General features: G+C 41.2%; 1 protein-coding gene across 1 annotated transcript; it reads right to left on the reverse strand.

Moving 5' to 3' along the window:
* Window positions 1–1,128: 1,128 nt before the first annotated feature.
* On the reverse strand, window positions 1,129–1,551 carry LOC107001245. Its single transcript, XM_015199372.1, has one exon. The coding sequence runs from the start codon at window positions 1,549–1,551 to the stop codon at window positions 1,129–1,131; it is 423 nt and encodes a 140-aa protein (XP_015054858.1).
* Window positions 1,552–16,856: the final 15,305 nt, after the last annotated feature.

The raw sequence follows: 16,856 nt of genomic DNA on the forward strand, positions 1-16,856 counted from the left end.
GCCTTCCCTTTCCGTTGAGCTTCCAAATCAATGCAATCTATGCAAGTATATTTATTCACAATAAGGTTTCAAAACTATCAACACTCTCACTTTTATGTGTTTAACCTTGACAAAAAAAATTCACCCATATTTATAATCAAGTTTGTCATTCTTGATGCCAATTAACATTTCAACTACCATAGATATTGAAGTTTCAAGCCTAGGATTAAATTCCAATTAATTCCTTCCCAATATCATAATTCTAATGATATTCACTTAGTAATGTACATATACTATTTAATTACACATGTCAACCTATCAAAACATCAATCATAATATAATGACCAAAATATAAAATTTACATCACTGATTTTATTAGAACAGTACTAACGTAGAACTGTTTTTTTTTTTCCTTCTGCCTGTAACCTTCCATTGCAGTCCAATGATTGGCTATTATAACCAATCATTGGCTGCCATTAACAACAAAATACATCCCAACAATATTTGCCCCATTCTTTCTTTTTCTTTTATTTTTTTCGAGAAAGTCACCTTGATGACTGCCTCATCCATTTTTTTCTTTTTCTCGAATCACCAAAAAGACAATTTATAACAAACAAAAATAATAATAATATTAGTAACACCATTTTTTTTCAACTTTCTAAGCCACCAAAAATTCACCATTGTTCCTTCAAAGTAATACAATTATCTATCTATCCTTGCCAACTCATTATTCCACTATAGCCATTAATAAAGAATATTTTGGCACACAACATGATACTTGTAACAATTTTCAAGGGACAATTCATTATTTTTTTTCTACTTAATATAATAGTAATATGTATACATATATGTAGCCACCATTAAAGTTATGCTTAAGGTTACCTGGAACGATGATGCCGCTTCCGTATTTTTCCTATTTTTTGACTCTCTCTATTTTTTTTTTCAAATTTTATTGTTTATTAAAACTGACAAACCCACTAACTTAAATACATGGGCCTAGTGGTAAAGAATTTTCTATAAATTATCACTTTAACCCATTAACTATCAGTTAAGTCATTTGTATATAATTACTCATTAATTAATCCACTCAAGTTAGACGGATATTTAAATTACCAAAAATTACCTTCTGGGTCATTACATTATCCACCACTAAAAATCATGTTTGTCCTCGAACACAAAGTGAAAGAAAGTACCTGAAGTTTCAAAAAGTTGAGGGTATCTGGCACGCGTGTCAGACTCTATCTCCCAAGCTGCCTCTCCCACCGATCGGTGCATCCACTGAACTTTTACTGAATCAATCTCCTTGGTCCTAAGCTTTCGAATCTGCCTATCCAAAATAGCTATAGGCTCCTCCTCAAATATCAAGTCTGGACCCAACTCCACAGAATCAAGTGAAAGCACATGAGATTCATCCGGAATATAGTTCCGAAGCATAGAGATATGAAAAACAGGATGAACTGCCGACAAACTAGGTGGCAAGGCCAACTTATAGGCCACCTCTCCCACTCGGCTCAAAATCTCAAAAGGTCCAATGAATCTAGTGCTTAGCTTTCCCTTCTTTCCAAACCTCATCACACCCTTCATGGGTGATACTCGGAGCCAAACATGATCAACCTCCATAAACACTAAGGCTCTAACCCTCCGGTCTGCATAACTCTTCTATCGACTCTGGGCTGTCAACAGTCTATACTGAATCATACGGACTTGCTCCATAGCATCTCGAAGCAAGTCTGTATCCAAAGAGTCCATCTCCACCGAATCAAACCAACCAATCGGAGATCTACGTCGTCTACCATACAACGCCTCAAATGGGGCCATCTGGATACTAGAGCGATAACTGTTATTATAGGCAAACTCCGCTAAGGGTAAATGTCGATCCTATATAGCTCCAAAATCGATCACACACGCTCGGAGCATATCTTCCAACACCTGAATTGTCCGCTCAGAATGACAATCAGCCTGAGGGTGAAATGCTGTGAGTAGCGAAGTAAATAGGGAACCTCGATCTGATATGATAGAAATAGGAACTGCATGTAGTCGAACAATCTGACTGATATATAGCTCGGCTAACTTTTCTGTCGTATACTTCACCCGAATCGAAATGAAGTGGGCAGACATGGTCAGCCTATCAACAACAACCCAAATAGAGTCATAACCACCCACTGTGGTAGGCAAACCCACAACAAAGTCCATAGTAATCCGCTCCCACTTCCAAGTAGGAATAGGCATCCTCTGAGATACACCCCCGGGCCGCTGGTGCTCACACTTGACCTGCTGGAAAGTTAAACACCTCGAAACAAAGTCTAAAATATCTCTCTTCATCCCACAGCACCAGTAATGTTGACTCAGATCATGATACATCTTCGCCGCTCCCGGATGGATGGAATACCGAGAACAATGGGCCTCCTCAAGAATCAATCTAATCAAATCGCCTGTCCTGGGCACACAAATTCTGCCTCCGATCCGCAAGACACCATCAGAATCAAGAACAGCCTCCTTAGCTTCCCCTCTCAATACTTTGTCTCGAGTGAGACATAATTTTTCATCATCAAACTGGTGTGCACGGATTTTCTCGACTAAAGAAGACCGAGCCTCAATAAAAGCAATCACCCCATCACTCTCTTCTGAAATCTGCAAGCGGACAAGACTGTTAGCTAACATCTGAACATCTCTAGCCAATTGTCTCTCCTCGATACTAAGAGATGCAAGACTCCCCATGCTAGGAGTCTCCTACTAAAACATCAGCCACAACATTGGCCTTCCCCGGATGATACAGAATGGTCACATCATAGTCCTTCAGCAACTCAAGCCATCTGCGCTGCCTCAAGTTCAAATCCCTCGGACTAAAGATATACTGAAGACTCCGATGATCAGTGAAGATCTCACAATGCACTCCATACAAATAATGATGCCAGAACTTAAGTACAAATACCACAGCCGCCAACTCCAAGTCATGAGTAGGGTAGTTCTTTTCATGGGACTTCAATTGCCTAGAAGCATAACCAATCACTTTCCCATTCTACATCAACACACCACCCAATCCAACTCCTGAAGCATCACAATATACTGTAAAGTCTACACCCTCCTCAGGTAGAGTCAACACAAGAGCTGAAGTTAACAAAGTCTTAAGTTTTTGAAAGCTCTGCTCACACTCATCAGACCACTGAAAACGCACATCCTGTCGATTCAATCTAGTTAATGGAGCTTCAATAGTAGAGAAACTCTGAACAAATCGTCGATAATAGCCTGCCAATCCCACAAAACTTTGAATCTCAGTAGGTGAAGTAGGTCACGTCCAACCTCTAACTGCCTCAATTTTTGCCGGATCTACTCTAATGCCCTGCTTGGACACCACGTGTCCCAATAATGTCACAGAAGTAAGCCAGAACTCACACTTTGGGAACTTCGCATACAACTTCTCTTCTCTCAACCTCTGAAGTACAATTCTCAGGTGTCGGACATGGTCCTCCTCAGTCTTAGAGTAAACCAAGATGTCATCGATGAAAAATATCACAAAAGATCAAGGTATGGTCGAAACACCCCATTCATCAACTCCATGAATGTTGCAGGGGCATTAGTCAATCCGAAGGACATCACTAGAAACTCATAATGCCCATACCAGGTCGGAAAAGCTGTCTTAGGGATATCTGATGCCCTAATCTTCAACTGATGATACCCAGACCTCAAATCAATCTTAGAGAACAATGATGCTCCCTGTAATTGATAAAATAAGTCATCAATACGCGGAAAAGGATACTTATTCTTCACTGTTACTTTGTTCAAATGTCTGTAATCAATACACATCCTCATAGTCCCATCCTTTTTCTTCACAAACAATACAGGGGCACCCCAAGGTGATACACTAGGGCGAATAAAACCCTTACTCAATAATCCTGCAATTGATCCTTCAATTCTTTCAACTCTGCTGGGGCCATACGATATGGAGGTATAGAAATAGGCTTAGTTTCCGGCTCCAAATCAATAGCAAAATAGATATCCCTATCGGGAGGAACACCTGGAAGATCAGAAGGAAATACATCGGGAAACTCCTGAACCACGGGAATAAAGTCAATGGGAGGTGGTTCAACGCTAGTATCCCGAATAAATCTAATTAAGACAAACACCCTCTCTCCACCAATCTCTGAGCACGGATAAAAGAGATGACCTTGCTAGGATAAGAACCACTAACACTCTTCCAGTCAACCCTCAGAACACCAGGCATTGCTAAAGTCACAGTCTTAGCATTACAATCATGGACAACATGATAAGGAGTAAGCCAATCCATACCCAAGATAACATCAAAGTCTACCATCCCCATAATGATTAAGTCTACCCAAGTGTCATACCCAGCCAAAAAAACAAGACAGGATCGATACACTCGATCCATCACTATGGGCTTACCATGGGTGTAGAAACATGAATAGGTAGAGTCATGCTATCACATATCATATCAAATTTAGCAGCAAAATATGTAGACACATAAGATAATGTAGAACCTGGATCAAACAACACAGATGCAGGTCGATGGCATACTGGGATGAGACCTGTAATAACTGCATCAGAGGTCTCCGCCTCAGGTCTCCCGGGAAAAGCATAGAGTGGCCTCCTCGTCCACCTCCAGCCTGGGTGGTACCTCTACCCCCACTCTGCTGAGCTGCAACACTACTACTAGAAACTCTATCAACTCTACTTGACTGAAATCTTCCACGACATCTACCCTGTGGTACTGGTGGTCTTGTCTGGAATGAAGAATTAGGTCAAGGCCCACCACGACCTCTTTGAGAAGTACACTTCCGCATTAGATGATCGGGATCTCCACAAGTAAAACAAAATATTTGACCTAGGAACTGTTGTGTGGACCCTGAAAACCCACTATAATTGCCTCGCCCTGTAGGTCGCTGCTGTGAACCCTACGAGCCCTGACTCGGGCTATAAGAACCCCTAAATGTCTGGCCACCCTCAAATGTCGGCATAGATGCATGAATAAGTCCCCGCTGCTGAAAAGAACTACTTACCCTCTGTGATCCCCTACCTCCAGATGATACAATATGAAACTGACCTGACATACGGGCCCTTTTCGGGTCCCCAAACTCCTCTCTCTCCATCAATTTCGCCTCTTTTGCGGCGATCACAATGGACTGGAAAGAAGCCCTCTCCTTAGATGTTCGAAACACAACTGACCTGATAGAGAAGGTCAATCCCCTCACAAATCTGTGGATCCTCTCTGTCTCATTTGGAATAATTGACAACGCATGCCTAGACAACTGGCAAAAACGCGCCTCATACCCTATAACCGATAAACCATCCTGTCTTCGACTCTCAAACCTCAAGCGACTCTCCTCTGTCACGCTCCATCGGATAAAACGATCTTGGAATGCACTAGCAAACTGCTCCCACGTCACTGGAGGAGATCCAACTGGCAAAACCCCCGAATAAGTCCTCCACCAGTCTCTCGCTGGTCCCTGAAGCTGGAGTTTAGCATATCGAACCCCATGTGACTCAGCTAATCCAACCACCTCTAGAACTCTCGGCAGGTAGTTAGAAACTCATGAGCGTCCTCGCTCTTCCCACCTTGAAACTGAGGTGGGTCCATCTTTAGAAATCTCTCATACCTACGCTGCTCATCCTCTGTCAGAACAACCACCGGTGCAACTTGACCCCCAACTGCTGGTGCAACATCATTCTGAATCGTGGGATCTAGTGGTAGTTGCCCCACAACATCCTGAACAATTGGAGCTTGTTGCTTCTCCTGGGTCTGAGCCCCCTCTCTAGTACAAGAGTCATGTGGTGTGGTAGTCGCACCACCACCCTGAGAAAAGCCCTCTAGCACACTTAACACCGTCAATAGTGTATCCTGAAGCAAAGGTGTGACTACAGGATCTGGAGGAACATGGTCCTCTCTGCAATCAATCTGAGGTTCTGTAGAGACCTCTTTAGCACGCCCTCTCACTGGTGCTGCTCCACGTCCACGACCTCTGGCTACAGTCGTACTAGTAGCACGACCTCTAGCTCGAGATCTACCCCTACCCCTAGCTGGAGACTCAACAACTGCCTCGGGAAGTGCCTCTTCACTACCACCATCAACATTAGTTCTAGTCCTCGTCATCTGTCAAAAGAGTACACAACAACTCACTACTAAAGAAAATGACTACGCACGATGAGAAAGAATGAACAAACAGAAGTTTCCTAGTAATCTTTATAGTCTCTCAGAGATGAGTACAGACGTCTCCGTACTGATCCTTGAGACTCTACGTAGACTCGGCTTGTATACACGTGAGACCTATGAACCTGGGGCTCTAATACCATTTTATCAAGATCCAAAAAATGGGTGTGAAGGCATTCTTCTTATCCCACCAAGACAAGTCAGCCTAAAACCCAATATCTAACACAGTGCGGAAGTAAATGACAATCCAACAACAATTTCTATTATGAAACCAAGTCATATTAATTCAATCCCCAAAACCAGGTTGTCACGTGCACAAGCCTCTAATGTAAATATTAGAGTTGAAAGAAAATAGAAGTCGAAAATGATGTTTTTTTTCAAGTAAAAACAAAGTCATAAACTGGAGTAGGAAAGTTCGCTGAGATGACAAGCAGCTACCTCACAACCCTTCATAAGATGCCTCGGAAACAAAAAGAATGACAGGTGTCACGAAGATCCTGGCTCGTAACGTACAAAAATTTGTAGAAGCAAGGGGTGTGTACCAAACCACGCGGTACCCAACAAGCAAACCTCTAAACACAAGTTAAGTGAACAAAATACGGGTACTCCTTGCACCCAATCTAAACCTCCACGCTATACCCTAACAATTTACTGTTTACCAAACACACAACTCAATAACCACACTCTATCAGTTTACACATTCTCAATAACAACTCAATATTCAACAGTCATAATCTTCGCAGAGAAACACTCACAAGATCAGCAAAACACGTATTCAAGTTCATCAATAATAAAATGTACAATGCCATGAGATGCAATGTCAAATATAGTGATGCATGTCTTTCTTAACGATACACACCCGCTGTCTCTCAGTCCGGGACCCATGGGGGACATATCTTTCCATGCATCTGTCGCGGCGCACGACACGACCCTCGATAATAATAACCTTCGCGGCGTGTGATACGTCCCTCGAAATATAATATCCATCGGGTTGCGCAATACGACCCTCGAAATGGTACATCCTCTTACCACAACCATGTCTCAGATACAATGCAAATGACATGCTCAAATGAAAATGAGGAGATAACCATTTTGATAACAAAACGCAATTTACTACAAGGAATACAACACCAACAAATAAGCAACAAATCTCCAAGTCATTTTCAACACTACACAAGGAAATAAACGAATTTCATACGCTTAACAAGAGTTTAGAAATCCACTTGCCTTAGCCAATCGAATAATCACTCTTGGACTTGAGACTTCCCTTTCCGTTGAGCTTTCAAATCAATGCAATCTATGCAAGTATATTTATTCACAATAAGGTTTCAAAACTATCAACACTCTCACTTTTATGTGTTTAACCTTGACAAAAAAATTCACCAATATTTATAATCAAGTTTGTCATTCTTGATGCCAATTAACATTTCAACTACCATAGATATTGAAGTTTCAAGCCTAGGATTAAATTCCAATTAATTCCTTCCCAATATCATAATTCTAATGATATTCACTTAGTACTGTACATATAATATTTAATTACACATGACAACCTATCAAAACTTGAATCATAATATAATAACCAAAATATAAAAATTACACCACTGATTTTATTAGAACAGTAATAACGTTGAATAGTTTTTTTTTGTCCTTCTGCCTGTAACCTTCCATTGCAGTCCAATGATTGGATATTATAACCAATCATTGGCTGCCATTAACAACGAAATACATCCCAACAATATTTGCCCCATTCTTTCTTTTTCCTTTTTTTTCCCGAGAAAGTCACGTTGATGACTGCCCCATCCTTTTTTTTCTTTTTCTCGAATCACCAAAAAGACAATTTATAACAAACGAAAATAAAAATAATATTAGTAACACCATTTTTTTCAACTTTCTAAGCCACCAAAAATTCACCATTGTTCCTTCAAAGTAATACAATTATCTATCTATCCTTGCCAACTCATAATTCCACTATAGCCATTAATAAAGAATATTTTGGCACACAATATGATACTTGTAACAATTTTCAAGGGACAATTCATTATTTTTTTTTCTACTTAATATAATAGTAATATGTATACATATATGCAACCACCATTAAAGTTATGCTTAAGGTTACCTGGAATGATGATGCCGCTTCTGTATTCTTCCTGTTTTCTTACTCTCTCTATTTTTTTTCAAATTTAATTGTTTATTAAAACTGACAAAACCATTAACTTATTTTTAATATATGGGCCTAGTGGTAAATAATTTTCTATAAATTATCACTTTAACCATTTAACTATTAGTTAAGTCATTTGTATATAATTACTCATTAATTAATCCACACAAGTTAGACGGATATTTAAATTACGAAAAATGACCTTCTGGGTCATCACAATAAAAATTTCAATAGAAAAAGACTTGAGAAATATAGAGGAAGAATTTTTTTTAAAAAAAAAATGGGGAAAAAATAAGTATATTGGTTTTTTGTGGGGGGTACGATTCAACGCTTCTTTTACGATATGATATTAAGAGTGTAGTATCAAAAAAATTATTAATGCAATTTAGAATATAACATTATGTCAATTGTTATCGTATATAAAAATAATATTGCTTTCATGACTGTTGTTATTTTTGTGGAGTTAGAAATCAATATACTAATAAATATTTTCAATATTTAGAATATAACATTATGATAATTGTTACTGTGTATAGAAATAAATTTGATTTTATTATTGTTTTTATTGTCGTGGAAAATAGAAATCAAATTTTTAATAATTATTTTCAATATTAATACCAAAATATGTAGAAGTATTTCTATTATCGGAGACAATAATGAAATGTATCACAAAATTAACCGACAAAGCAAACTACAAACACATTATAAATAAGTTGAAGCAGTAAAGATTTTAAAAGACTTTTGAATCGATCTTTCGAATTGATTGATCAATGATTAATATTTTATCATATGGAAGCTTATGGTACAAATATTACTAAAAGAAGATTATAATATTGTAGAAAATAGATACCACTTGTAAAATATATGAAGATCGATGAACTTTTTCAAAGATATCAACATTTTATATTTTTCCTCAAATTTGAAATGTTTTAACTCAAATTTAATGCAATTCTCTATTTCCTTGCTGCATAGATTTTTTTGGAATTCAACTTTTTCAATTTGGATTGTAAACGACGCATTTTATTTCGTATGAACATTTGAAAAAGATTATTAAGTAATATATTGAAGTTATTTACTGAAAATTAATTTTTCACAAAATTACATATTATATAGTTAGAAAACTTTCACAGTAGATAAACTACGAATTGACCTTCATATAATAGTTACACATTTTAGTCTTGATTTCTACTTCTTACAACCTTGAATTATGATAAATTAGTGTCATTCGTTTAGAGTTAGAAGCATATTATATATTAGATTATGAATTCTTTACAATTTATAAATAAATATTTTCTCAATCAATATCAATACTTGAATTTTAGAATTAAGTTACTTTATTACCTTATTTATATCAAAATTTTGGTTATTATCGACTAGATATTGATAAAAAAAACTATAAAACATAATTGTGAAAAAGGTTTAGCATTTTCATTTTAAATTTTGTTAAAAAAGCAAAATAGTTTTTTTAAAAAAACTTAATTAAAGTTTGTACTCACTCCATTTCGATTTATATAATGTTTATTTGACTTAAAATGAAGTATTTTTAAAAAAATACTTTTAAAATTCGTAGTTTAAAACAAACCATAGATGTTCATATGTGATATGATTATAAATCTTCTTACTAAGAATAAAATGTACATTTAAAATTCAAATATTATAAAATATACTAATTCACCATTCTTTTGAAATTGACTACTGAGAATTTTCATAGCTTTAATAGTTAATTACATTATATCTCTACTCTTTTTTCAAATTACAAATACAAATCTTAGAATGAAAAAATTTAGATGTAACAGCAGACATGCGAATACATCGGTAATGATACATTGCCATTCAGGATGCCTGTAGACACATAGCTCACGGATGAATCCGAGAGGAGAAAGTTATATTTGAGAGGGAATATGGATGTACCCGAGAGGAGAGATATGTATCTAAGAAACGATAGAGATGTATTGAAGAGGGGATGAAGATATATTCGATAGTGGATATGTATGTATTCGAGAGGAGATAGTTATGTATCTGACAGAGGAGAGAGATGTAACGACCTGTTTAGTCGTTTTGAGCAGTAGAGTGAATTCTGGTAATAACTGTCTGAGTCGACGGATCCCACGACCGACCGTCATGGGCACGACGGACCGTCGAGGGGGTCCTGTTTCAAAACACTTAGAATTCTGAAATTTGGGTACTGAGATCGATTCTCTGAACTTCGCAACGAAATGGCAGGACGGACCGTGGCAGGCATGACGGGCCGTCACAGACTCTTTAATGAATCGAGTCTCTGAACTTTGTGACGGAAGCAGCAGGACGGACCGTCGCAGGCACGACGGGCAGTCACAGGCTGCGTAACCTTGACTGGGTTGGATTTCTGTTAAATGTTTTAAGGGGCGTTTTGGAATATTCCTGCTTATAATTATAAAGTTAGTGGGTTAATGTTAATAATTCAATTACTTGGGGATTAAAGGGGATAACCTTGAATTAATTAGTGGGTTATTTTTGTCATCTTTTATACTTAATTATATGGTAATTAGGGTAAAAGAAAGAGGGTTTGAATAAGAAAAANTTGATTAAGAAAAATAGAAAGAACAAGGAGAGGGAGAACGAACGAACGAGAGAGAGAAGAAGAACGTGGCTTTGGGAAAGTAGATTGCTTGATCAAAATTCTTCAGTGGAGGTAGGTTATGGTTTATGCTTTTCATAGTAAACTCTTAATAGCGAATGATATGCATTGGGTAGTATTGTAAAGTCTGCTATATGCTTAATGGTATGCTTGCATGATGTGATTATGTAATTGTAATGAATTAGCATGATGATGCTGTTGAATTTGAAACCTTAAAACCTCTTGTTAATGATGATGCCTTGGTATAAAAGAAGGCTTGATGAACTAGAAGAATGAGGTTAGTGGATCGGGTGTCACGTTCCGGCACCAGGATAGTAATAGAGGATCGGGTGTCACGTTCCGACACCAGGATAGCATGATGAGGATCGGAGTGTCACGTTCCGACACCAGGATAGCATGATGAGGATCGGAGTGTCACGTTCCGACACCAGGATAGCATGATGAGGATCGGAGTGTCACGTTCCGACACCAGGATAGCATGATGAGGATCGGAGTGTCACGTTCCGACACCAGGATAGCATGATGAGGATCGGAGTGTCACGTTCCGACACCAGGATAGCATGATGAGGATCGGAGTGTCACGTTCCGACACCAGGATAGCATGATGAGGATCGGAGTGTCACGTTCCGACACCAGGATAGCATGATGAGGATCGGAGTGTCACGTTCCGACACCAGGATAGCATGATGAGGATCGGAGTGTCACGTTCCGACACCAGGATAGCATGATGAGGATCGGAGTGTCACGTTCCGACACCAGGATAGCATGATGAGGATCGGAGTGTCACGTTCCGACACCAGGATAGCATGATGAGGATCGGAGTGTCACGTTCCGACACCAGGATAGCATGATGAGGATCGGAGTGTCACGTTCCGACACCAGGATAGCATGATGAGGATCGGAGTGTCACGTTCCGACACCAGGATAGCATGATGAGGATCGGAGTGTCACGTTCCGACACCAGGATAGCATGATGAGGATCGGAGTGTCACGTTCCGACACCAGGATAGCATGATGAGGATCGGAGTGTCACGTTCCGACACCAGGATAGCATGATGAGGATCGGAGTGTCACGTTCCGACACCAGGATAGCATGATGAGGATCGGAGTGTCACGTTCCGACACCAGGATAGCATGATGAGGATCGGAGTGTCACGTTCCGACACCAGGATAGCATGATGAGGATCGGAGTGTCACGTTCCGACACCAGGATAGCATGATGAGGATCGGAGTGTCACGTTCCGACACCAGGATAGCATGATGAGGATCGGAGTGTCACGTTCCGACACCAGGATAGCATGATGAGGATCGGAGTGTCACGTTCCGACACCAGGATAGCATGATGAGGATCGGAGTGTCACGTTCCGACACCAGGATAGCATGATGAGGATCGGAGTGTCACGTTCCGACACCAGGATAGCATGATGAGGATCGGAGTGTCACGTTCCGACACCAGGATAGCATGATGAGGATCGGAGTGTCACGTTCCGACACCAGGATAGCATGATGAGGATCGGAGTGTCACGTTCCGACACCAGGATAGCATGATGAGGATCGGAGTGTCACGTTCCGACACCAGGATAGCATGATGAGGATCGGAGTGTCACGTTCCGACACCAGGATAGCATGATGAGGATCGGAGTGTCACGTTCCGACACCAGGATAGCATGATGAGGATCGGAGTGTCACGTTCCGACACCAGGATAGCATGATGAGGATCGGAGTGTCACGTTCCGACACCAGGATAGCATGATGAGGATCGGAGTGTCACGTTCCGACACCAGGATAGCATGATGAGGATCGGAGTGTCACGTTCCGACACCAGGATAGCATGATGAGGATCGGAGTGTCACGTTCCGACACCAGGATAGCATGATGAGGATCGGAGTGTCACGTTCCGACACCAGGATAGCATGATGAGGATCGGAGTGTCACGTTCCGACACCAGGATAGCATGATGAGGATCGGAGTGTCACGTTCCGACACCAGGATAGCATGATGAGGATCGGAGTGTCACGTTCCGACACCAGGATAGCATGATGAGGATCGGAGTGTCACGTTCCGACACCAGGATAGCATGATGAGGATCGGAGTGTCACGTTCCGACACCAGGATAGCATGATGAGGATCGGAGTGTCACGTTCCGACACCAGGATAGCATGATGAGGATCGGAGTGTCACGTTCCGACACCAGGATAGCATGATGAGGATCGGAGTGTCACGTTCCGACACCAGGATAGCATGATGAGGATCGGAGTGTCACGTTCCGACACCAGGATAGCATGATGAGGATCGGAGTGTCACGTTCCGACACCAGGATAGCATGATGAGGATCGGAGTGTCACGTTCCGACACCAGGATAGCATGATGAGGATCGGAGTGTCACGTTCCGACACCAGGATAGCATGATGAGGATCGGAGTGTCACGTTCCGACACCAGGATAGCATGATGAGGATCGGAGTGTCACGTTCCGACACCAGGATAGCATGATGAGGATCGGAGTGTCACGTTCCGACACCAGGATAGCATGATGAGGATCGGAGTGTCACGTTCCGACACCAGGATAGCATGATGAGGATCGGAGTGTCACGTTCCGACACCAGGATAGCATGATGAGGATCGGAGTGTCACGTTCCGACACCAGGATAGCAAAGAGAATGAATCTTGAAATATGTTAATATACTCAATTTAATAAACCTATTTCCCAAATGAGTATGGTATGGAGGCTTGAGTCCTCATGGGTGTACTTGGTGTTATTTATCAATGATTCTCGTACTTGTTGTTGCTACCTGTTGAGTATTGTAGTTGATTTTATGATATTATCTGATATATACTNGTGTTATTTATCAATGATTCTCGTACTTGTTGTTGCTACCTGTTGAGTATTGTAGTTGATTTTATGATATTATCTGATATATATTGTTTTCTATTTTGAGTTGGCCGATGATATCTACTCAGTACTTGTGTTTTGTACTGACCCCTACTTGCATGTTTTCTCTTTGTTAATTGTGGAGTGCAGCAAACGTACCGTCGTCTTCAACTCAACCGCAACTCTAGCCAGTCTTCATCACGTCAGATTTCAGGGTGAGCTATTGTTTCTAGCTTGGACTGGATCTTCTCCTTCACGTCTTGATGCCTTGATGTTCTGGCATGGACTAGCTGTTTATTTATTTTAGTTCTTAGATACTCTTAGATTTAGAAATTTGAGGATAGATGTTCTTGTGATGATGACTTCCAGATTTTGGGGATAATAATAGGTGTTTGAGTTTTTAGAAGTTATTAATCTATTTTGATTAATGAGTTTTAAGTCTTCCGCATTATATTCTGTTATTATGGTTGAAATGTTGGGGTTTAGATTGGTTGGTTCACTCACATAGGAGGATAAGTGTGGGTGCCACTCGCGGCTAGTTTTGGGTCGTGACAAACTTGGTATCAGAGCATTAGGTTCGTTGGTCTCATCACACAAGAACGAGTCTAGTAGAGTCTTAAGGAACGGTAGGGGGACGCCTTTACTTTTCTTTGAGAGGCTATAGGACTTTAGGAAAATTCCATTCTTTCTTTCTTTCGTGCTATTACTTGGATCCAATTGGTATCTAGGTGATACAAATTGGTATCTGACCATCTTCACTCTATTTCGCAGATGGTTAGAACTAGAGCAACAACTGCGCCAACACAAACACCGGCAAGACAAGATGCGTCTGAGCCAGCCACTAGGGCTGTAGCTCGAAGAGGAGTTGTGGAAAGAGGCCGTGGAAGGGGCCGCGGGAGGACGTCCTCTAGAGGAAGAGGACAAGCAACTAGCCCATCTGGTACTAGGGCGGTGACTCCTCCACCGACTGAGGAAGTGGTAAGAGAGGGTGAGGACGGGGAAAATGAGCAAGTGCAGAATGAGGAATTTCCACCCCAACCTACCCCAGAGATGATTTATCAGGTTCTTGCTTATCTTAGCGGGTTATCTGATCAAGGCCAGACACCTCCAGTGTTTTCTGCACCAGCACCTCAGGTTCCGGGAGTACAACATGCCGCTGCTGGGGCTCCCCGCATGGATGCCTCATTGGAAATAGGCACGTTTTCTCGATTGACTACAGGGCCTATAATGACAAGTGATCAGCACGAACTTTTCAGTAAGTTCTTGAAATTGAAACGTCCAGTCTTCAAGGGTGCTGAATCTGAGGATGCCTACGATTTTCTGGTTGACTGTCATGAGTTACTACATAAAATGGGCATAGTGGAACGATTTGGCGTTGAGTTTGTAACCTATCAGTTCCAGGGAAATGCCAAAATGTGGTGGCGGTCACATGTTGAGTGTCAACCCGCACAGGCACAACCTATGACTTGGGCCTCATTCTCTAGCTTATTTATGGAGAAGTATATCCCCCGGACCTTGAGGGATAGGAGGAGAGATGAGTTCTTGAGCCTAGAGCAAGGCAGGATGTCGGTTACTGCATATGAGGCTAAGTTCCGTGCATTATCCAGGTATGCCACCCAGCTTTGTTTCAGTCCACAAGAGCGGATTCGCTGTTTTGTGAAAGGGTTGAGGTCAGATTTGCGGATTGCAGCCTTACAGGTAGCGGTTACAGCAAAATCCTTTCAGGAAGTGGTAGACTTCGTGATAGAGGTGGAGGGAGTGAAGCCAGATGACTTCACCATGGCATCGACATCAAAAAGGTTTCGTAAGGGAGGTGAGTTTAATGGTTCTTACTCCAGAGGGCAGGGTTCAGGAAGTTATCCAGCCCGACCTATTCAGTCTTCACTACAGGCTGTAGTTGGGGGTCCACCTCAGACCGGTCAACATTTCTCTGAGGTTGGAGGTTATCCCCAGACTTCGTCATTCTCGCAGAGACCTATGCTTGAACCCACAGAGTGTTATGGATGTGGGGAAGTTTGACATAATAAGAGATACTGTCCAAAACAGAGTTACAGACCCCCAATAGTCAGAGGTAGAGGTGGTCATGGAAGAGGCCGCTATTCTAGAGAACGTGGTGGCCGAGGTAATGGTGGTCACCAAATCAACCGGGGTGGCGGGCAAACTTGAACTTCTGCAGCACAACATGGTAGGGGCAATGGACAGACATGTGATAAGGCCCATTGTTATGCTTTCCCCGGGCGGTCTGAAGCGGAGAGATCTGATGCTGTTATCACAGGTAATCTTTTGGTTTGTGATTGCATGGCTTCTGTATTATTTGATCCTGGCTCCACATTTTCATATGTATCTTCCTCATTTGCTACTGGTCTTAATTTACATTGTGAATTGCTTGACATGCCTATTCGTGTTTCTACTCCGGTGGGTGAGTCTGTGATAGTCGAAAAGGTATATAGGTCTTGTCTGGTGACTTTTATGGGTAGCAATACTCGTGTAGACTTGGTTATCTTAGAAATGGTTGATTTCGATGTAATTCTGGGTATGACTTGGCTTTCTCCAAATTTTGCAATCTTAGATTGTAATGCTAAAACTGTAACGTTGGCCAAGCCTGGGACAGATCCGTTAGTATGGGAGGGTGACTACACTTCCACTCCAGTTCGTATCATCTCCTTTCTTCGTGCTAAGAAAATGGTTAGTAAAGGGTGTTTAGCGTTCTTGGCACACCTCAGGGATGATACTACCCAAGTACCTTCGATTGAGTCGGTTTCGGTAGTTCGTGAGTTTCTGGATGTGTTCCCTGCAGACCTTCCTGGTATGCCACCGGACAGGGATATTGACTTTTGCATTGATTTGGAGCCGGGTACTCGTCCCATTTCCATACCCCCTTATAGAATGGCTCCAGCAGAGTTAAGGGAGTTAAAGGCCCAACTTCAAGAATTGTTAGGGAAAGGCTTTATTAGACCGAGTGCATCCCCTTGGGGTGCTCCTGTTTTGTTTGTGAAGAAGAAAGATGGGAGTCTTCGGATGTGCATAGATTACAGGCAACTAAATAAAGTAACTGTTAAGAACAGG

Source organism: Solanum pennellii, chromosome 10 (genome assembly GCF_001406875.1).
Source record: "Solanum pennellii chromosome 10, SPENNV200".
In the NCBI taxonomy this organism is placed as follows: Eukaryota; Viridiplantae; Streptophyta; class Magnoliopsida; order Solanales; family Solanaceae; genus Solanum; species Solanum pennellii.

Coding starts and splice junctions, on each gene's coding strand:
- LOC107001245 (XM_015199372.1), bottom strand. CDS start 1,551: ATGAGGTTTGGAAAGAAGGGAAAGCTAAGCACTAGATTCATTGGACCT.